At 58.0% G+C, this 21,923-nt stretch overlaps 2 protein-coding genes and 1 non-coding gene across 4 annotated transcripts; 1 reads left to right on the top strand and 2 right to left on the bottom strand.

Annotated features, from left to right (window-relative positions):
• Positions 1–64: 64 nt before the first annotated feature.
• TELO2 (telomere maintenance 2) lies at positions 65–13,708 on the bottom strand. Of its 2 annotated transcripts, none has more exons than XM_036308855.1 (21): positions 13,469–13,708; positions 12,426–12,761; positions 11,490–11,767; positions 9,710–9,778; positions 9,284–9,431; positions 8,843–8,945; positions 8,538–8,606; positions 8,263–8,404; positions 8,045–8,181; positions 7,451–7,530; positions 7,131–7,232; positions 6,231–6,319; positions 5,927–6,018; positions 5,553–5,669; positions 5,368–5,439; positions 4,099–4,263; positions 3,297–3,388; positions 2,545–2,644; positions 2,302–2,366; positions 1,927–2,042; positions 65–638 (listed from the first exon to the last, which is right to left on the bottom strand). In XM_036308855.1, exons 2-21 carry the CDS (start codon positions 12,758–12,760, stop codon positions 532–534), a joined length of 2,478 nt encoding a protein of 825 aa, XP_036164748.1. In that variant the 5' UTR covers position 12,761; positions 13,469–13,708; the 3' UTR covers positions 65–531. The 2 variants fall into 2 exon arrangements, with proteins under 2 accessions (XP_036164748.1, XP_036164749.1); XM_036308856.1 differs by lacking the exon at positions 13,469–13,708 and adding an exon at positions 13,115–13,398.
• On the bottom strand, positions 1,372–1,539 carry LOC118657182. Its single transcript, XR_004967910.1, has one exon. It is a non-coding gene; the product is annotated as a U1 spliceosomal RNA (small nuclear RNA).
• A 2,143-nt stretch (positions 13,709–15,851) lies between the features above and the next one.
• PTX4 (pentraxin 4) lies at positions 15,852–21,826 on the top strand. Its single transcript, XM_036307776.1, has 3 exons — positions 15,852–16,958; positions 17,706–18,327; positions 20,056–21,826. Exons 1-3 carry the CDS (start codon positions 16,818–16,820, stop codon positions 20,694–20,696), a joined length of 1,404 nt encoding a protein of 467 aa, XP_036163669.1. The 5' UTR covers positions 15,852–16,817; the 3' UTR covers positions 20,697–21,826.
• The last annotated feature ends 97 nt before the right edge of the window (positions 21,827–21,923 follow it).

Below are 21,923 nucleotides of genomic sequence, written 5' to 3' on the forward strand. Positions count from 1 at the left end.
GTCTCCCCTGCAGAGGGCTTGTGTAGGCACGGGGCCCCTGTCCGAGCAACGACAACCACAAAGCGTGGGTTTGAGCACCTGTAGCTCCTTTTTATTCTTCTTTGTTGTTTTTTTAACATAACCTGCCATTAGGTGAGGTGGGGGGCTGAGGACACAATGCCAAGAAGCCCACAGGGGCCCAGCAGCCCGCTGCTCTGCCGATCTTGGCAGCTCCCACTGGAGCACATCCAGGCCCTGAGCAGCAGCACCCTCCCCCACTCCCCTGCCGCCACCTGCAGAGCCGGCTCCTCGGGAGTCCCCCACCGAGTTCAGGGTGCTGTCGTTGGGGCAGTACCAGAGGCCCTGGCTGAGCACTCTGACCTTCTGGGCTATAAACAGCGCAGGCGGGGCCTTCCTGCCTGCACGCTCAGGACCAGGTGACAGCCCATCCCACGAGGGGCTGCACCACAAAGCCCTCGACAGCCTGGCTCCGTGGGCCTTGTGCTCGGCCCTCCCCGCCTTCCTTCTTCCAGTGGGAATGGTGCCCAGGGACTAAGGAGGAGACAGTGGGAGGAGCTTGTCTTTGAGTTTCTCCAGCAGCAGCAGTGCCTTCACGGCCAGCATTCTGCAGTCCTCATCCGGGTCCTTCTCAGCCACATCTGCCAAAGGAGGAAATCACACCAGAGCACAGCATTACATGGTGCTGAGCAGCCGCCCTCTTCAGTTGTGTTTCATTAAGTCTTCCTGAAGGAGGCCCCATGGGGCCCGGCGTGGCCAGCTGCCCTGGGCTTCAGGCACCAGACCCTTTGCTGAGGTCCCCGGTGAGAGCAGCACCTTAGATGCCAGCAAAGGGCCTTCACTGGGTCCCTGGCAGGAGCAATGCTCCCCTCCACCCAAGCTGGGAACTCCAGCAGGTGGGGAGGCAGGGGGAGGCTAAACACACCCCTCCACAAAGCCACTCCAAGCTTGCAGCTCTCACCCCAGGGAAGGAGCCTGCACCCAAGACCATGGACGAGGGTCGCTGGATGCCACACGCCTGCATCACAAGACCCCGAGAAAGCCCAGGCACCGCCCAGAACTGTGCAGACATGTGACATGAGACATAATCAGAGAAACCCACACAGGGGCTCTGCACACGACCAACAGGACGAAAGACACTGGGGACAGTGGACTGGAGGAGCTGGGGGTGCAGGACAGCTCAGGACCCTGGGCGGGACCCGGAATCTGGCAGAAAGAAAAAGGCCGTCCTTGCATCACTGGGCCCCCAAGTGTGGCCACAGATTAAATGGTCCAGTCCCAGCCGTGTGCTGAGGGTAGAAGTTGGAGGGGGTGGGGGTGGGGGGGCTCTGAGGCCGGCTCAGCTGGCTACAGGTGGGCGGTTATACTCATCACAACAGACTTCTTTTTTTTGTTTGTTTTCCCCGCTACCACAAATTATGCAGTCGAGTTCCCCACATTTGGGGAAATCACCGAGGTCAGCACATCCGGAGGGCAATGGCTAAGCCTCGCCCTGGGAAAACCACCTTCGTGATCATGTTCTCTCTCCCGCCAGGTAAGTATACAACAGACTTCTTAAAAAGAGCTTGTAGGAGAGGAGGATCGGGACAAAATATGTCAAAACACGAATAATCAGAGAATCTAGGGAGGGTACATAGTGCTCACTTTAGGAGTCTTCTAACCTTTCTGAGAATTTTCCAGAATGAATACAGATGCCATCTCCCACATCAGGGCGCCTTCTCTCAGGTGCCCTGCAGGACTCCCCAGAGTGACCCAACAATGGCCACGTTCCAATCCCCACACTGGGGGACACACACAGCCGTGGACTGGGGCTCGCTCAGCTCTGAGGATCCCCACGGTGCTTCCTGCACCCTGACAGCCGCCGGCACCCTCCAGGCTGCACTGGCCTCCCGCCCACCTTGCAACTGCAGCCTGGGGCCCCGCGCTCACCTGCCAGCCATGACCGGGCTTCCAGCAGCTCATCTGGTAGGTCTTCGAGCAGCCGCTCAGCCGGGACGCTGAGGAGGACGGAGGAGACGGCAGACAGCAAGCCCCGGCGCACGTAGCTGCCGAGCAAGGTGAGGGCTAAGCCCCAATGGAGCCACAGGCTAGGCAGGGAGACCCCGATTTTCCTCCGAGCACAGCAGCCATGCCGGCCACAAAGCATGCCTGGCCCCGCCTAGCCCTCTTCCTTCTTACTGCAGGGCCAAGCTGCCTCTTGGCCACCCCTAGGAGTCGCCATCAGCTGCCCAATTTCCACTTTCTAGGATTCAGAGCCCACCCGTGTCCACGTGGGGTCACTGCCCTCAGTCCCTGGCCACTCACGTGTCACCATGGAAGCGAAGGGCCCACACAAACTCCAGCAGAGCCTTGCCCATTGACACCGCCACCTGAAACAGCAGAGGCCAATGGGCATGAGTCCTGGCACCCAGCAGTCCCCACCTTGGCCACTTTCCTCAGGTGCAAACACTCCTGTCCCTAGGGCCAAGGTGTGGACCACGGGAAGAACAAACTGCTGGCACACAATCTACGCAAGGCGGGGGCCGTCAGCTGCAGCTCCCAGCTCACCGCGGTATTCACAGCCAGGTACATCAGGGCCCCTAAGGTGTGGGCCAGTCTCCCGAGAACCAATTGGTCATCTCCCAAAAGATCGAAGGTCACCAGAGGCCTACAACACAGAATCAGGTGAATGGCGCAGGTCAAACACTTGGCCAACTTCCCAACCTCATGGGCCAATGGACATCCCTGTCCCCTGGATGCTGCTCCTCACCGCCTATCCCCATACGGGACCTGGAGCCACATGGGAAGGTGTTAGACAGACACCCAGGCACCCTGCAAGGCTGCCTGGCACAAGCCCCGGCCTGGGTCAGGAAGGAGGGGCCGTGCACTTGAGGGAAGCAAGGCCACCCACCCAGGCCTTGCAGTGAAGGCAGCCGCCTAGCCCTGTCCCTGAAGGGAAGGGCTCAGTCCCCGGCCCTCCCCACCATCACCAGAGCATCACTCCATGTGTGACGGTGGCCAAGGGGACGTCTAGCCCACTCAGGCTGAGGCTGGACAAGGAGGCAAAGGGGGGATGGGCAGAGCACTTGCAGCATCGAGACAGCACAGCAAGGCTCTGGCCCCAGCACAAACCCGAAGTGTGACAGAAAATGTGACTCCTAATGCCCTTGCCACGTCATTTACTTTAAGCTCCGAACGACCACAGCACAAGTCATGATCCTGCTGCTGCCTAAAGCCCCACCTCGGGCCCCACCCTGGGAAGCTGCCTGTCCTCAGAGGTATCCAGGGCTCATTCCCCAAACCACGGGCTTCCCACTCACCTGTCAAAACCCTGAATGAGGGGGAAGAAGAAGTAGCCAGCCACGGAGTTGAATTCATTGGGGCTGCCAGCTGGTCCCTGCCTGGAAGAGCCCTGCCAAACACACAGGGAGCCACATGGGTGTGGAGCACGGCCTCCCCTCCCCGTGCAGGACACTCTCCTGGGGGGGCCGCCCTGTGTGCCATGGGAGAGTATGCAGCCTCCCTGGGCCCTACGGGCTGTATGCCAGTAGCACCCAACCCCATGACAACCAAGAACGTCGCCAGCCCCAGCTGGTTTGGGTCACTTGATAGAGCGTTGGCCTGAGGACTGAAGGGTCCCAGGTTCAATTCCAGTCAAAGGCACATGCCTGGGTTGCAGGCTCAATCCCTAGTAGGGGGTGTGCAGGAGGCAGCCAATCAGTGGTTCTCTCTCATCATTGATGTTTCTATCTCTCTCTCCCCTCTCCTTTCCTCTCTGAAATCAACAAAAAATATATTTTTTTAAAAAAAGAATGTCTCCAGACATGGCCAAATGTCCCTGGGGGGCAAGATCAGCCTAGCCTAGGCAGACCCCCAACACAGCCCAGACCAGGTCATCTGCTGCTGACAGGATTCCTGGGCCCTTTTTTCATACCTAACTCTGCATCCATGTCTTAAAACCAGTTCAGTTTGATGCCCTACAGCATGTCACGTCCTTCCGTTTGTGCCCAAAACTCTCCTTTCACAGAACACCAGCACTGCAGCCACCCCGTCCATGCAGACCGGGCCTCCAGCCTGCCCAAAGCCCCCACCCACGAGGACCCGACCCGAGTCCTGGCTGACCTTTGAGAACCGCCGGGTCTTCCTTCTGATCCTCTCGTCCACCACAGCCCGCCAGGTGGGAGCCGCGACGCAGCTGGGCGGGCAGGTGGGGCCCGGGGAGCCACACTGGGAAGTCCTCCTGAGGCGCCCGGGCCGAGACAGCTCCTGGGCTGCCAGAGCCAGGACCTAAAGGGGAGAGACCCCGGGCAGCCGCTGTCGATCTGGGGAAGGATTTCTAGCTCAAGGTAAACCGAGTGTCCCGTTAGCACCAGCAGCTCTTGCGTCGAGGGGGAGCTTCAGGAAACCCCCTAGAAAGTCAGTGCCACGTACCCCATAATCACTTCGCTTTGTGGGGGACAGGAGGGGAAGGGGGGCATGCTCCCTGGAGACCAGCCAGAGCCTTCACTCCCCTCACAAGGGCCACTTCTCTTCCCAAAGCTCACAGGAAAGGGTAATGAAGCTACATGTGGGTGGGCCCTGAAAACACGAGTGGAAGAAGCCAGACCTAGGTGGCCACCGGTACGACTTCCCTTATAGGAAGCACCCAGAACAGGCAAATCCACAGAGAACAGAGTGGACTGGTGGTTACAGGGGAGGAAGTGCTTGTGGGAGATGCAAGATTTTCTGAAAGCAGACAGATCTGATAGACATACAACACTGCAAATGTACCAAATGCCACTGAGTTGTAAACAGCAAAATGCTGTATTTTTTGTGTTGCCTTAGTCTTTGCTTTACTCTACATCAGCGGTCGCCAACCTTTCAGAACTCATGGATCACCAGTGGCCCGCAGACCACCGGTTGGCGACGCTGCTCTACATAACACGTAGCATCTTAATCAGCGTTAAGTGCGTCGTTCAGTGACATTAAGTACCTGCACGCTGCTGTGCAACCATCACCACCAGCCACCTCCAGAACTGGTTCAGCCTCCCAAAATGACCCTCTGTCCCCATTAAACACTAACTCGCCCCCTCCCTCAGCCCACGGCACCCACCATCTACTTTGTCTAAGACTTTAACTCCTTAAGATCTCATGTATGTGTAATCATACAGTATCTGTGTTGTGTCTCGCTTATTTCACTTAGGAAAACTACTTCCCAACGCATCCACACTGCAGCAGATCACACAGATGCTGGTCTCAGGCTCAGGTCCAGTGACAGGTACTCAGGAGGCCTCTGGCTCTGCCCAGGTAGATTTTGGCAAACACCAGCTCCCTGGCGTTGCACCAGGCCTGGCCCCTCCCATGAGGGCAGCTTGGGCCTGACAAGTGGGACAGGGGCCCCAGGGCACTCACGTCCAGGATGTCCATGCGCTGCCGGAGGCTGTAGTTGATGGCGTAGAACTGTGAGGTCAGATACTCCGCCACCTGAGCCAGGCAGATGAGAGGTCGCAGTGGATCACAACTCCAGAGGTAGGGCCCCCACGCAGACACTAGCTGGGGGGGCACAACCCTGGCACCCCATAGCCAGCGGGACTCACCCGGGCCGGGTCTGTGACGGTGACGGCCACCAGGGCTCTCTGGCGCAGCCCCTCAAATCCCGCCACGCTCGTCTTCTCCTCCAGGTGCAGGAGCACCTGCGCTAGCTCCACACTCACCTGCGAACAGGTCAGGGCGCCTTCAGCCCCCGGGCCTGCCCCAGGTCCCCCACAGTGTTCCGTTTCTCTACAATGGAAGGGACACCTCTTGGACAGCCTGGGACCCTGTTCTCCACCTCCCATCCCAGCAGAGGCCCCAGACACAGGCCTCCTAAGGGGACAGAGAGCCAACGAAACATACAACACGAGCCACACCAGGCTCCGAGGGCACTGCTCACTCCCATGACCCTGCCGGCCCAGTCCCTCTACCTGCTCACCTCCCGAGTGGCAGCCGGGTTCCTGACGACCAGCCCCTCAAGGGCCCGCAGGGCTGCCTCCCAGCGCTCCCAGTCCTCGGATGTGGTCAGGGCTGAACCAAAACAGGCCTCCATCATTCCTTGGCCCTGACCTTGACCACAGCAGAGCCAGCAGCCAGGGTCTGGGCGCTGGGCAGAAGGCAGGTGAACCCCCAGAACATGAACAGATCCCATGGACCAACCATCCCAGGGCAGGGCTGTGCTTGGGGTTGGGGCCTTGCCACAGGGCACTCAGCAGGGACCCATGCCATGTGGAGAGGCCCACCTTCCATGCAGTCCCGGACGTACATGGGCACCTTGCCACTCTTCAGCTCTTGGTCCCCCGACATGTCATAGGGAACAAATTCATCATCGCTGTGGAAGAATCACAGACATGAGGAGCCTGCTGGTCACCCAGGAGCAGAAAGCAGGCAGGAGGGAGTGCCTGAGAGCTGAGGCTGGGCACCCTCCACCAACAGGACAAGCTCCTGAGTCACCAAAATTCATGTCCCAGGCCCTGGCCAGGTAGGCCAATTGGTTAGAGCGTCATCCTGATGTCCCGACATGCCAAGGTTGTGGGTTTGATCTCCAGTCAGGACATATATTAGAAGCAACCAATGAGTACTTAAAAAATAGCCCTCGCTGGTTTGGCTCAGTGGATAGAGCATCGTCCTGTGGACCAAGGGGTCCAGGTTGGACTCTGGTCAAGGGCACGCACCTTGGTTTCAGGCTCCACCCCGGCCTAGGCCCTGGTCAGGGCTTGTGCAGGAAGCAACCAATCAATGTGTTTCTCTCACATTAATGTTTCTCTCTCTTTCCCTCTCTCTTCTACTCTCCCTAAACACCAATGAAAAAATACCCTCGGGTGAGGATTAACATAAATACATACATACACAAATAAATAAGTAAATAATAAAACATAAGAATTCACCTCCCAGTCCCTGAAGCTTCAAGAACGACTGACAGGGTAAGGCTACAGTGACGCTGAGGCCCTCCATGCTGGTTCTCATACTGGGCGAAAGACTGGAGAGAGCTCAGAGCCAGTCCGGTGCTGTAGGCTGACCCATCGTTTTGAGACGAGCCCATCACCCCTCGAGTTCACCTCGTGGCTCTGACACCAGCATGGGGTTGTCCCAGGCCTCAGTGCCTTCCCTGCACCGCCCTCTCCCCGAGATCTCCGTCCTACCTGTCAAGCTCAGAGTCAGAGCCCTGTGGCCGCACCTGCGGGACTCCACCCTCTACAGTCTGTCTGTCAGGGGTCTCTGCAGTGACTGGAGCGACAGGTGAGCTTTTGGGAAACAAGGAGGAACCCTTCAGGGACAAACTCACAAGTTTCTGGTCCCAGAACCTATGCTTCCCAAGGAAACACTCCTTCCACCCCAACCCTAGTCTACTGAGCTGCTGTCTCGGCAACGTGGGTCCAGGATGACAAGACAGAGTCCCAGCGCGTGCAGAAGCTGCCCACCCGGCCCACCGTGGCCAGCCCCCCGGGTGGGAGGAACTCACCCCGCCTCCGAGGGGCTGTCCGCAGCGGGCTGTGGGGTGGCCAAGGCCAGCATCTCGCAGGTCAGTTCATCCTCTTCATACTGCAACAGGAAAGATCTGGAGTCAGCTGGGATGGGTCTGGCAGGAGCAGCAGAGCCAGGGCCCCTCCAAGGCCCTCCCGCTGCAGCCCTGGTCCAGCCTCTGACAGCCACAGCCTTCCAAGAGCAACCTTCCAAGCCTCCACCTTGCAGAGGGCAGCACTGGGTGTACTGAAGGCCAGAGGGCCCCCCCATCCTGAGGGAGCCAAGAATGAGAATCCCCCAGGACACAGTAAACGTGGCAATGCCCTGAGGGCTCAGTGGATGGCGAGGAGGGGATGCCTAGGATGACCTGAGAGTTAAACACCCATGGATCCCCTGGGGGGCCTGCTCGGGCCCAGCTGAGGGGCAATACCTCTACTCCCTCTAAGCTGTGAACCCCCGGGAGGGCCACCAAGGCCGAGTCCGCACTAACAGAGATGCTCCATGAGCTCCATGAGACCCAGGAAGGTGAGGTAACATCGAGGCTGGAGCGACAGCAGCTTGGGGAGACCATGTGGGCACAGCCCTCACTCACCTGGAACTTCAGGGGAGGCCCCTCAGGGTGGATCCGGGCACTGGCCACCTCGGCCACGACCATGCCCAGGCGGCGCACAGCTGGTAAACTGCTGTCCAGGCGGCACTTCACTCCTGCCATTAGGCTGGCCAGCAGCTCTGGGGAAACCAACGCATACATGCTGAATGTGCCGTGGGGAAGGGGGCAATGGGGACAGGGTGCCCGTGCCACCTGCTCACCGTCCTGGCTGTCCTGGAGCTCAGCGTCCCCCAGGTGTGCCAAGCAGATTAAGACAGCTTTGCTGACATAGCACTGCTGGGCCAGGGGTGCGTGGCGGATGGCGCTGCTGCTGCCCCACGTCTCCATGAGCTCCTTCAGCGCCTGGTGGGCAGCACAACCCCGGCCTGGTCAGACAGCCCCAGCCTCCCCTCCACCCAGGCAGGAGGCTCCCTCCTCGTCCCACCAGTCGGCGGCCCTGGGACGCTGCAGGGACTGAGGGCCCGACAGGACTTGCCTGTACGAGGAGTGGGCGCCGTTGGCTGTCCATGGCCAGGTACCCCAGCAGGCTCTGCAGCACAGGTGTCTGCAAAGGAAGCCGGGCATCTCGTCACCGTCTGCCAGGCAGATACCACCGCCTGCCGCCTGCCTGGCCAGAGTTGCCCAGGGAGCCAAGGGCTGTCTGTGCAGGAGTCCCAGAGCAGGAACGGGTTTGGGCTAAGGACGGGCATTTCCCAGAAATGAGCACTGTTCCCGCTACACTTGCTACAGTCATTTCCCTGGGGCCGGAGGCGGCCCGCGCCCACCTTGCGGCACTCTCACCGGGTATCGGTACTGCAGGAACAGAAGCTTCTGGGTCATCACAAACCGGGCCTTCTTACTCTTCAAAACCAGGTTCCCCAACAGTCGAGCGAGAACTTGAGGCCTGTGAGGCACAGGTGAGGGGGGAGGGGATCTCAACACATGGGGCTGGATCCTGGGCTCTGCTCTAACCCCAGGGAGCCCGGGGGTGTTTCAGCTCCGAGTGGATCCTGATTCTCCCTCTTCCTGATCAACACGGAAACCAGGAGAGCCCAGCACCTCAACGCATCTGACTGCATCGCAGGTTAAATACTTCACCTAGAGCAGGGGTGCCAGCCTTCCCTATGAGGGACCAGAAACTGACTACCTACACAGGGATGGCAGGTAAGGTGTCACCTGGACCCCACCTTCTGCCTTCTTGGAAGAGAAGCATTTACAGTGGGAGGGGACCTTGGTTCTTACCCAGGGGCAGTCTCCACAAGCCCTGTCAGCACGGCCTCCATGGCCCGGTCGGGCACGCATTCTACCAGGCGCCAGCAGACCCGCTGCCAGAGGCAGCTGCCCTGGGTGAGTGCTGTCAGCCGGGGCACCAGCACACCCAGGATCTCCTCTGCGGAAAAGCCAACAGGGCCATGGGGCATCCAGTATCCGCAGCCCACAGGCCCACCGGCTGCATAGCCAAGCCCCCACCAAGGAGCCCACGACAGCTGGCATCAGCCCACCCACGACCAAGCCCAGGCAAGGGGACCGCTGCTGTTTCAGGACACACAGCCATGCTCTGACCCTCTGCCAGGGAAAAATGCCCCCCCACCCACAGGACAGCCACCAAGAGGAAGGGGGAGGGGGCCAGAACACGCTGTAGCTTCTCCCCGGACAGGAAACACTCACTCTGCCTCCCGTAGACACAGGCTTTCCCCACGACCTGAGACACAAAGGAGACAGAGCAGTCTAAGCCGCCTAAGACAGGAAGGAAAAGGAGATTTTAAAGGAGGGCTATGGCAAGGCTATCGAAGAATACCTGACAAGTGGGGCCAGACCTCATTCCTGGGCAGGCGGACTCCGTGTCATAAAAATGCCAATTCATTCACTCTAAACCAGTGGTTCTCAACCTTCCTCCTGCCGCGACCCTTTAATACAGTTCCTCATGTTGTGGTGACCCCCAATTTCATTGTTACAAATTGAACATAATTAAAGCATAGTGATTCATCACAAAAACAATATGTAATTATATTATATATGTGTTTTCCAATGGTCTCAGGCGACCCCTGTGAAAGGGTCGCGACCCACAGGTTGAGAACCGCAGCAACCAACCATAATCATAATAGGTCTGTTCTAACTTGAAGAGCCAACAATAATAACTGTTTAAAAACCGTTACACACATTTGATCACTTAATTGTCACAATGATCCTCCGAAGTAGGGACGAGTGTGGTAGCACCAGGAGAAGCACGAGAGGGGCCTGGCCAAGGCGGTCAGCTACTCACAGACACAGGTCGGGCTCTAAGCCGCCCAGAGTGGGGAAGGGAGGAAACAAGGACACAGGAACCAGGAGAGGGTGGGCCATACCGGCTCCACAAGCAGAGCCAGGATGGTGGAGCCGACCAGGTTTCAGGCGGGACCCACGCACAGTAGGAACGACAGGAATTCGGAGTTTGTGATCTAGAGAGGGGCGCCCGCACAGCCCCTGCCGGTGAAGTAGACTAGACATTCTGGGCACCTTCAGAACATCCCAGGGCATCACCCAATAAAAGGCAGTGGGGCTGGGAGGCCTGGCAAGGTAAGAGCCTCACCTCCCTGTGGTCCCTCCCCCTAGACAGTGATGCTGCCTCCTTCAAGGACAGTCCTGGGACTCCACGAAGCAACACGCGTGAAGGGCCTTGAGCAGCACCTGACGTGGCACCAGCTCCACCACCTCAGCTGCTGGAGCACTGGGCACGCCCATGCGAGACACCTGACCCCACAAATGACGCTTCAAAGACTTTGTGATGAGGGGGTGAATAAGAAGCCGCTCCCACAGTGCCCCTCCAGGCAGCCAAGATGGCCAGTGACAAAGACAGTGAGAGCCGCAAGCTAACAAGGACAAGCAGGCCCTCGTCAATGGCCACGTCAGACAAGCCCTGCCACAGTAAGAACAGTTTTCAGATGTTCCCATCGACACTAAGGGCCCAGCAGTGAGCAGCCCCATCTGGCTGACTTCTCCAATGTCCACCCAGGAACTGAAGAAATCAAAAGTCAGCTCCATGTCCTGGCCGGTTTGGCTCGGTGGGTAGAGCGTCGGCCTGCGGACTGAAGGGTCCCAGGTTTGATTCTGGTCAAGGGCACATGCCCAGACTGCAGGCTTGATCCCAGTGGGGGGTGGGCAGGAGGCAGCCAATCAATGATTCTCTCTCATCACTGATGTTTCTATCTCTCTACCCCTCTCCCTTCTCTCTGAAATCAATAAAAATATATTTTAAAAAAATAGTCAGCTCCACCTCCAAGGTCAACAGCCACGAAGTGGGTAAAACTTCAGGATGTGGGTCATTGCCACCCCAAACAGGAGACAACGGCTGACCCACCAACAGCACCACCCAGCGACGGAAAAGTGCCCAGATGCCAGGGAGATGAAGGGGACAGCAGATCAAGAGAATGGCTGGAAGAGGGTCACTTTGGGAGGGGGGCGGGCTCACCTCGGAGAGAGTCCACGACCGCCTGCAGCACCCGCACGGCCTCCTCCCCGAGCAGAGGAAAGTAGCTCTGAGGGAAGAACTCAGCCAGGTTCTCCTGCTGCAGGCAGTTGCCCAGGCGGTCGGGCAAGCCCACCACCTTGATTAGGAGCGCCTCCTGGAGCCGAGGAAAGGCCAGCTCCGCCTGCTGCCGACACTGCCCCTCCATGACTGCAGCCATCCTGCCCGCCTTCAGGAACCCGGCCAGCAGCCTTGCCATCTTCATCAGACGGAAACTGGGACTGAACCAAGAGCAGGTGTGAGGGGCGGAACCCCAACCTCCTCCATCCGCAGCATCCTCGGCCAACGGGAGCAGCAACAGCCGTCATGAAACAGGTAATCCCAACAACTTAACGGGCGCTATTCCCTCCACATACGTTGAAAGGAAGAGTATCTAAATCTCACTAAGTAGCTAAGATTGCCAGCAGGGTACAAGCACCTGCTGGGCCCAGTGCCGCCCCCTACGCTTGGAATCACACTGGACACCACCGCCCTCTCCTGGCCGTGGTTTTCATACGGTGCCTGCTGTCTTCAGCAGCCCCACTTTCCAACCAGGCATCCCCACAAGGACTGTCCTGTGCTCTGATGTGGAATCTAGGACCCCCCGCCCCCCAAGTGAGGGGTCCCAGGAGCTTGCTGGGGCACCTGGGTGCCTCACTGCAGAGCTGGGAGCCACAGGGTGAAGGAGAGGGTGATGGCCATGCACTGCCACCCCTGACACTTCAGTCTGGAGCTAACCCACTGCCTCAGCCGCAGGGACTGGAACACCCTCGTTGCAGAGATGAACACAAACCAGGTATGATTTTCAGGTGCCCTGCTATATTGGTTTGCAATCCTTCAGGCCATGCGTATGCTTTGGATGTGACCAGCCACCCCGTAATGAGACGCAGCCCCACTCACCCAGCCGTGTCCTCAAGGGCCTCCATCAGCACCAGGAAGGCTTGGTCAGCTGGGCCCTCCAGGAAGAAGCTGGCCCACAACTCCTCCAACTGGCCATTGGGCAGCAGCCCCAGCCAGTCCGGGTTCAGCTTGCTGACCAGACATCTGAGAACGGCTGAAAAGTGGACCCTGGCAAACTCCTCCTGCTCCCCAGGGAGGGCCGGGTTCTCCGTTCCTCCAAGATAGCGCTTCAGGGACCCCAGGGTGGAGAAGATGCAGCCACCATCCTCAGAAGAGGAAAGGGTGTGAACAGCCTCCCGGACAGTGAGCCGGACCGAAGACGGCACTGGATCCATCCTGTTCAGAGGAAAGGATGTGAAAGCGCACGGAGCCGTGGGCACCCACATGGGACCCAGTCTCGGAGAAGGACGCATCTCCCACCCTCTGGCCTCTTATTAAGCAAACTTCCTGGGGACCTCATTCCTCTTCACCCCTTCTGTCACCCAGCAGTATCCCCTCCCTCCCACCTCTTTCACTGTTTTCACCGAGAGTCCTTTTCAGGACCGGAGGCCCTCTATGACCCCCTCTACAGTAGGTCAACCCGTCCAGGGACACATGCCAGTAGCTGGAGATGGCAGGGGCAGGGATGCTGGTAAAACATTCCACATACACAGCCCCCACAATAGAGGATTATCCAAACCAAATGTCACCAGTGTTGAGGTTGGGAGACCTGGTCTCGAGGAACCCATCAATGCCCTTCGGACTTCCACTCGCCAAACTCCTTTTTTTTCTTTTTTCTTTTTGAAACCATCGCCGTCTGTGAGTAGTATTTATTTCGGGTCGAGCGCCCCGGCAGGACTAAGTACCATTAAGCAGGCGCCAGTCTGTTACCAGTGCACCCAGCCTCTCGATAAGCCTGTATTAGGGGCCCAACGGTGTCCCCCAGAGCCTGGTGCCCCCCGACCCAGCCGGGTCTACGAGGGCGGCGGCACGCAGAGTGCATGCGGGCCAGCAGCAGCGATCAGCCGTCCCGCGCCCCCACCCAGCGTGCGGCTGCAGCCCACCTCGCGGCGTGAGCGACGGGAGGGCCTCGTGGGGTGGGAGGGGTCTCCGGGCCGGGAGGAGGGCCTCGAAGAGGGCAGGGGTCTCAGACCCCGCGCCGTCGCTGTGCACCCGCTGCCGACTCACTGGGGTCGCCGAGACCCAGCTCTACGCTGGGCCCATCGCGCGGCCGCGGAGCACGAGCTCCCGGGCCCGGGCAGAGCTGCCGCGGAACTTCTTTGAGCTGGTGGGTCAGCTGACCGACCGCGACGAATCCGCGAAGCCCGGAAGCCAGAAGGGGCGGAGCGGGCGGCCGCATCTGCGCCTGCGCCGGACGGGGGGCGGGGTCTGTGCCGCGCGGCGCAGGGGCCGGAGTGGGGGGCGGCGTCACCCTGTGGGTGGGGCCGCGCGCCCCGACCTGGCTCGGAGCAGGGTTCCGCAGTGCGCGAGGGGGCGCCCTTCTTCTGCCTCCGTGTGCTCGTTACCCGGAGTCATCTCCAGCCCGCGCTCAACTCCCGAGGCCAGTTCTCTCCCGGGCGCCACGCGTGCGCGCTCCACACCGGCTCCATGGAGCACCGGCCGTCCCCGAGGCCAGGCCCTGCGCTCCAGGGTGCGACCGTGATAGGAAAACGCCCTGCAGACAGGGAAGCAGGGAAACGGGGCTGGTGTGGGGATGCATGACTGTAGCGGTGTGAGTCCGGGTCCTGGCATAGGAGCCGCACGTTCAGCATGTGACCACCAGCCACAGGTGGCTATGGACGTTAGCTGAAATCAAACCAAAGGAGCAGGTCAGTTCCTTGGTCGCACCAGCCACACCTGTAGGCAGTAGCTGCCGTAATGCACAGCGCAGACAGGGTACCTTCCGTCCTGGCAGAGCGCGTGGCAGCCTGCGGGAGTGATCCGGGAAGACTTCACAAGAACCTGCCATTTCAGCCCAGACCAGTGATTTTCAACCTCTTTCATCTCGTGGTACACATCACTAATTACTAAAACTCTGCAGCACACCAAAAAATACATTACTTGCCGATCTGACAAAAACGGGTATAATTTTGATTCTTTCACGCCGGATGCTATTGTATTGGCTGTTGCCATTTGTTTTATTTGACAATCTAAGGCAGTGGTTCTCAACCTTGGCTGCACATTAGAATCACCTGGGAATCTTTTTAAAATCCTGATTTCTGAGCTTTTTAAAATCCTGATTCCAGGATTTTAAAGATTCCCAGGTGATTCTAATGTGCAGCCAAGGTTGAGAACCACTGATCTAAGGGGGAAAAGGTCAGGTATTGCATGTTTTAAAAATTCTTGCGGCACACCGGTTGAAAATCGCTGGCTGTATGTCCTTGTGGAAACATCTGGGAAACAGTTATTCATCCAACATACAATCATTAAATGCGTGCAGCAAGCACTCTTCCAGGGAAGAGAATGAAGCAGATTAAGTTCCTTCTCGCATATCAAGTGAGAAAATAAAGGACATGAGCAATACACCAAATGGCAAGTAGTGATCCGAAAAAGTAAGCGGGGAAGAAAATGAGTGACTAATGACGGTCTCATTTTAAAACGTCCACTCTGGGTGCAATTGGGAGAATGGACGGCAGGGGATGCAGGGAGCCAGCGGGGTGGCTGGTGGGGGCCAGGTGGTGAAAACTGGCTGACCTAGGATATTTCTGCAGAATACAAATGATGGATTGGATGTGGGGGGTGACAGGGAGGGAGGAGTGAGGATGGTGACGTCACCAGCCAAGTGTCTGGTGATGCTTGGCTGAGCTTTCGCAGTAAGCAGTCGCTCTGGAAATTCCTCCCAGTCCACTTATGGATTAGAGCCCTCGATCTCCACTTCCTACAGTGACTGCAATCATCTATTCCTCTATTTTCCTATGATTCAGTAACTTCTCACAAAACAGTGCACAGAAGATCAATTTCTTAAGCCTTTACATATCTGGGGGGAAAATGCCTTTATTCTTTTCTCAGGGTCAATTTACACTTGAGGTGGGTGCACAACTTTAAAATTTGAAAACCATTTTCACTCGGAAATGTGAAGGTTTGCTCCTCTGTCTTTGGCAGCCAGCCCTGCTGCTGAGATGGCCGGCAGTTCTCTGGGGAAAGTCTCGATCCTTCCCGTGTGACCAGGTTTTCTCTCCGGACACTTTTCAGATCTCCTCCTTGTCCTGGGTTTTCCGGCACATGGTGAGAGGAGCTGTACTTTCTGAGCAATTGCTTTAACTTTGCCTTTCAGCTGTGTGTGGGGGGGGGGGGGGGTATCATAGTTTTTACTTTATTTTTTAATATATATTTGTATTGATTTCAGAGAGAAAGATAGAAACATCAATGAAAAGAGAGAATCATTGATTGGTTGCCTCCTGCAAGCCCCACACTAGGGATCAAGCCCACAACCCCGGGCATGTGCCCTGACCGGGAATCGAACTGAGACCTCCTGGTTCATAGGTCCACGCTCAACCCCTGAGCCACGCTAGCTGGGCATCATAGTTTTTCCTTTCAAGAGCAGCTTCCTTTCTGATTCCATTTTTTTGTAGCATCCATTACTTGCCTTGTGGACACAAAGCCTTTCTTATTTTTCTAAGGGTATTGATTAGAACCTTCTTGAGCTTTTCCTTGGCCCTCTGCATTGTCTTCTGGGTTCCTTTACTGTTTGGGCAGATTTCTGTCACTCTTTTCAGAGGTGTCCAAGTGTCTGGTGATGCTTGGCTGAGCTTTCTCAGTAAGCAGGAGAGAGTAACCAGGGCGACAGATAAGGGGGACTACGTACTTCCGCAAAGACCGTTTTCCAAATAAAGTCCCATTCACAAGTATAGAGGTTAAGACTTAGACCTACATTTTGGGGGTCACCATTCAGCCCACTACACAACCTGTTCCCAAAATAAATTGCGGTGGCTCCCACTCCCATGTCCTTTGTCTTCCTCGAGGGAGAGATGTCCTCACAGGATGCTTTGGGCATGATGCGGTGCTGGGCCCCACTACAGACTTGGATCCAAGGATCCCCTAGCCGCAGCCAGGTTCTCTGTCCTGCTTCAACTTCCTCTTGGTGGGAACATGAGTCCCTGTGCTCCTGCTAAAGCAATCACCCCTGGCCGCCGCTGAGCCAGCCGGACCAGGGCTTTCACCCCATAGAATTATTTTCCAAAGAAACTGCATCTGTTTTAAGCTTGTCTCCTTGGGAACCTCTGAATCTCCCGAGCCCGTGGGCTGGGAGGCAAATGCCTTTCATTTGGTGGCAGGAAGTACCTGACTCCCAGCCAGAGTCAAAAAAGGAAAATTTCTCCACCAAGAGCTGGAGGCAGCATAGGCTGAGGCAGGAGCACAAGGCAGGCAGCAGCATCCTACAGGTTGGTGGCAACTCCCGCTGCTCTTCTCAGAATGGGCTGCCCCGGAAGGACGACCCTGTCTTTCTTGCTTATTTTTGTGTCCGTATACCTGCATGGAGCTTTGTTGCAGGAAGCCGGCCCTACGGGGCAAAGAAAACCGTTTTTTGAGAGGCTCCGCAGACTGGAGGAACAGGTAAACACCCACCATGCAGGGCAGGTGGTTTTGGTTGGGTTTTTTTAATTGGCAACAGAAGGACAGAAATGGAGTAGTGAGCCTTGGCACACTATGGACACAGGTGTGGAGTTTGTAGTTCTTTTTAGCAGCTGATGTTATTTTCACCGATAGCTGGCAACCAGCAGAAAGGTTTCCCAGGCCAGGTTCTGTGGACAAGTAAGGGTTCTGACACATGAGGGCTGGGTGGGAGTCACAGGCTGGGAGGGGTAGGAAGCCCCCAAGGGTGCATCCAGGCCGCTGGATCTGTGCAGGGGGAGGGGAAGACGGGGCAGGGGAGCGGATGAGGTAGCAGCACTGGGCATGCGGGTGAGGTCTTCGGCCCATCAGTCCATCGTGGAGCAGACACTCCCATGTGGTCTGGAGCCAGTTCCCCGCCCTGCATGGACCAGGCCTGCCTCAAGTGCTCCCCGCTTTGACCCGCATAAGCAGTTCACTCGGCCCATCCTGGTGTCCGTCCACTCACAGGGAGGACCCCGAGGGTCAGGGGTGAAGAGTGGGGGACCAGGCTGGTGGCCTGAAGCCCTCACCCAACACAGTGCTACCGAGTGACTTGAAGTTGGTCCCCCCTCCTCCCTGAACTCAGCTGGGAGGGGGCTGGTCATGGTGACTGGCCGGCCATTGGTAGGCGCCACAGAAGCGTGGCAGGGAAGGCTTGTTCGGAGCCCTCCCGGGCCCTGCCCCCAAGGCTGCTGTGTGCCTCTGCAGTTCCGGAGGTTCCAGGAGGTGACCCTAACACACCTGCAGGCCATCGCCAGCAACTACAACCTGTCCTACAACATCGACGCCCGCTTCCAGAGCTTGGCCCAGGAGAGCCAGGCCTTGGCTCTGGCCGTCAACCAGTCGCAGGCCACTGTGCAGGGCGACCTGGGCCACCTCAAGACCTGGATTCGGAAGACACAGCGCAGAAGCCGGAAGGTGGACTCCCGGCTGCTGGCCTTGGGTGTCGCCCTGAGGGAGAGGAGCCAGCAGCTCGCCCAGGAGAGGAAGGAGCAGGCGGCGCAGCGGGAGGCACTGTCTAGCCTGGCCCTGGACATGCGAGCCCTGCAGGACACGCTGGCTCGCCTGACGCACGTTGTCCAGAGCCAGGGCGCCAGGCTGGATGCTCTCAAGGAGTGGCTTCCTGTGGCTTGCCCTGGCACCACACCCCCTGCCCGGCCTGCGCTGCCAAGCCAAAGCTCCCCAAAGCTGCAGGAGGGCAGGCAGGTGCTCAGAACTTCGCCTGAGCCCCTGGACCTACCTCGGGATTTTGCTGGCCATCTCCAGGGGACACGGGAGCCGCCAGGCCCAAACAGCCAGTGGGCACGGCGCCCTGAGAGACTGGGAGAAGGTAAGTCTCATGGGCCTGCCTTCCCTTATCCACCTCCACTTTCCCTCTCGCTAACTAAGGAGTTAGGCCGCTGATCCCCTCCAATGAGCCTCTCTCCTGTTCTGTGTGGAGGGAACACTGGCTCACACCCCACATACCCCGTCCCAGAAGAAAGGGGCCATCCAGGTGACAGCCAGCCTGTAGGTCCCCAGCAGGTCAGGGCCACCCCTTGGCCTGGGCATGAGGGGTGAATGCACACACGGGGTGCTGCCTGGCGTCAGCACATGCCGCTCCATGGCCGAGGTTGGCCTCATTAGGGCTGGCGGGATCCCACCGATGCTCCCAACTATCGCCGCACGAGCCTCTGCAGGGCCTGGCTCAGCTGGCACCTCGTGGGGCTTGTGCCCGCCCATGGAGGGCCCGGGCCTTTGAAAAGCGAGTTCTGATTCCCCAGGTGAGGGCTTTTCGACCGAAGCACTACTGACATTTGGGGCGAGGCGGTCCTTCGTTGTGGGGCTGCCCCAGGCATTGCAGGGTGTTCAGCAGCACCCCGGCCTCCACCCACTAGTGCCCTGTATCTTTCACTTGCATTTTTGACCAGGTGGCTCCCGCTGCCTTGGTTAGCAGCCTCTGGGGCCCCTTCCTCGGAATCAGGGTTTCCCTTCATCCGGGCATGCTGGTGGCCTCGCCAGTAGGACAGGATCAACCTGCTGGCCTCTCGGAAATGGAGGCTGTAGATTTGGCAACCATAACCCTGTGCAGACCCTGCTAGATGTACCCTGGGGCGCAGTCACCTCTGGCTGAGGACCACTGCCCTAGATTATGACAGGAGCCCCCGAGGTGGAGAGAGGAGCTGGAGGCCAGCCACAGGAGGCCCTCCATCCTCAAACTCAATGGGATGATGGGCTAGAAAAGCATTTTTCCAGGCTCCGCCCCCAGCCTGCCAATCAGAACCTCAGACCAGGTGCAGCAACTGGAGGCTACCCCTGCTCCTTCCCCTACCCCCACACACAGACAGGCAGACCTGGCAGGAATCTGGTGGGCGGGATGGTGGCCCCCAAAGACGTCCATGTCCCGATGCTGGGACCCTGTGGATATGCCACCTCATGTGGCAAAGAGGACTGTGCAGATGTGATTTTGAGATGGGAGCTGATCCTGGCTTATGGCGTGGGCCCAGGGTCATCACAGCGTTCCTTATAGAGGGAGGCGGGAGCATCAGGGTCAGAGGAGGGTCGGGCAACAGAAGCAGAGGACAGAGGGATATGCTTTGAAGATGGAGGAAGGGCCGTGAGCCATGAATGTGGGCATCTCTAGAGGCTGGAAAGGGCAGGAAAGGGCTTGTCCCTGAGTCCTCCCGAAGGAACCAGCTCTGCCAACACCGCGATTCTAGCCCAGTGAGACCTGACCTCCAGGACTATAAGGTACAAAATCTGTGTTGTTTTGAGCCACTGAGTTTATGGAGAATCATTGCAGCAGCCACAGGACGCTCATACAGAGGCTCCCTCGTGGTGAGGAGTGTGGGCGCAGGCCTGCTCCCTAGCAAGGCACATGCCTGCCTGGCTCCGTGTTCCTGCCTGTCAGACAATGAGACGCAGCCCTCACAGTTAGTGCCTGATAAAAGCCAGGGTCTTAGGCCCGCCTGCCTGGTGCAAAGGAAAAGCCCGTAGCATGTATGTTTCTGGAAGCTTCTGGGTGTTTCTGGGTGACCTGGTGGTGCAGGAGCTGACTCTCCCCACCCCCTCTTTCCAGTCTGCAACGTGGGCCCCGCGTTCGTCTTCCCAAACACCTCCACTGAGAACGTGGTCTTCCTCCGCCCCGGCTTCCTCGCCGGCCTGCGGGCCCTGTCTGTCTGCAGCTGGGTCCGGACAGCCTCGGGCCACCTGGGCACCCTCCTCTCCTACGCCACCGCCGAGAATGACAACAAGCTGGTGCTGCACGGCCGCGACTCGCTGGTCCCTGGCTCCATCCACTTTGTGATTGGAGACCCGGCCTTCAGGGAGCTCCCTCTGCAGCCGCTGCTGGACGGCCAGTGGCACCATGTGTGCGTCATCTGGACGTCCCTCCTGGGCAGGTACTGGCTCCACGTGGACCGCAGGCTGGTCGCCACCGGCTCCCGCTTCAGGGAGGGCTATGAGATCCCCCCCGGGGGCTCCCTGGTGCTGGGCCAGGAGCAAGACAGCCTAGGGGGTGGGTTTGATGGCTCTGAGGCCTTCGTGGGAAGCATCGCTGGCCTAGCCATTTGGGACCGTGCGCTGGTCCCCGGGGAAGTCTCACACCTTGCCACTGGCAAGGAGCTCCCGCCAGGCGCCATCCTGACACTGGCCAGTGCCGCCCTGGTAGGTGGATTTGTGCAGAGGGTGAACTGCACCTGCCTCGAGCTCTGCCCATGAGGTATCACCCCCCCCCCCTCGCCCCCCAGGAGCTGTGGTCATGCTCTGGGCTGGCAAGAGGAGCAAGTCTCCAGCTGTGCTCAGCCATCCCTGACCCCAGCACACTCCACGGAGGGTCCCCATCCAGACTGGGGAGCGAGGGGCAGGATGCTGCCACTGGGCCAGGCACACCTGGCACCTAACATAGAATGTGGGCATCCCATGGGTGGGGAGACAAAGCAACCGGGAGGGGGAGAGAGGGCGGCGGGCAGAGACACGAGTCAGGGTCCCTAAGAATTGCATTCTTTCCCTTGCGGCAGCATCCTTACAGTTGCCCTCTGTATGGTGTGCCATGATTTTAACAAGGCCGGACCAGGCCGATGGGAGAGCGGGGCTCCCACGGGGCCTCTCCTCAGGGCGTGGGCTCGCTCCCATTCAGGCTACTTCTGGGGAGAACTGTTTTCCCCGAAACTGCATGGGCAGCATGTGGACTGTCATCGCCGTCTCTCAAGGTGGCTATGGAAGTTTCCCTTTGCTGGTCCTTGTTCCAAAGCCTCAGGAAAAGGGCCAGAGAATTCATTGCCTGGCCCCCAACACCACAGCCTCCCATTCACGGGGAGCCCTGGGGGTTCCCTCAAGGTCCTGTGATGGCTGTTGAGGTTACCTAAGCCTCCAGGAGAGCGGCCCTGCAAGCAGCACAGTCTATTCAGAAATAAACACTCACGATGGACGGGAAATGCTTTTAAATAAAGCAACTGTATTGGGGTAGAATCACATACTATAAAATCCACTAATTTGAAGCGTACAGCTCAAAGATATTTAGTAAATTTTCCAAATTATGCCATCATCACCACAATCCAGTTTTAGGACATTTCTGTGGCTCCCTCCCCCTGAAAAAATCATGCCAATTAGCGGTCACTCCTGACTCTAGCCAGCCCCTTCCCCCCAGCTCTGGAAACCCCTGATATGCTTTTGCGTCTGTGGACATTTCAAATAAATGGAATCCTGCAGGAGTTGTCCTGGTGAGTCTGGCTTCTTTCACTTAGCAAACGTTCTCCAGGTTCATTCGTCTTGTAGTGCGTGTGTCAGTGCTTCGTTCCTTCCTATGGCTCAGTAACATCCTATGGTGTTGGGCCAGTTTTGCTTATCCATTCAGCAGTTGATGGCTATTTGGATTGTTCCCAATTTGGGGCTATCAATAAAGCTGCTATGCACATTTTCGTATGAGTCCTTGTCTAGATATATATT

The sequence above is a fragment of the Myotis myotis genome, unplaced genomic scaffold, assembly GCF_014108235.1.
Source record: "Myotis myotis isolate mMyoMyo1 unplaced genomic scaffold, mMyoMyo1.p scaffold_m19_p_5, whole genome shotgun sequence".
Classification (NCBI taxonomy): domain Eukaryota; kingdom Metazoa; phylum Chordata; class Mammalia; order Chiroptera; family Vespertilionidae; genus Myotis; species Myotis myotis.

Bases quoted from the DNA above. Each gene is read 5' to 3' on its own strand.
- TELO2 (XM_036308855.1), bottom strand. From the start codon at position 12,760: ATGGATCCAGTGCCGTCTTCGGTCCGGCTCACTGTCCGGGAGGCTGTT. The intron at 8,405-8,537 runs GCAAGTCCTGTC...GCTGCCCACCAG, and splicing joins GGCGCCCACTCCTCGTACAG to GCGCTGAAGGAGCTCATGGA. The intron at 3,389-4,098 runs GTCAGCCAGGAC...TGTGTTTGGCAG, and splicing joins AGACCCGGCGGTTCTCAAAG to GGCTCTTCCAGGCAGGGACC.
- PTX4 (XM_036307776.1), top strand. From the start codon at position 16,818: ATGGGCTGCCCCGGAAGGACGACCCTGTCTTTCTTGCTTATTTTTGTG. The intron at 16,959-17,705 runs GTAAACACCCAC...GTGCCTCTGCAG, and splicing joins TCCGCAGACTGGAGGAACAG to TTCCGGAGGTTCCAGGAGGT. The intron at 18,328-20,055 runs GTAAGTCTCATG...CCCTCTTTCCAG, and splicing joins CCCTGAGAGACTGGGAGAAG to TCTGCAACGTGGGCCCCGCG.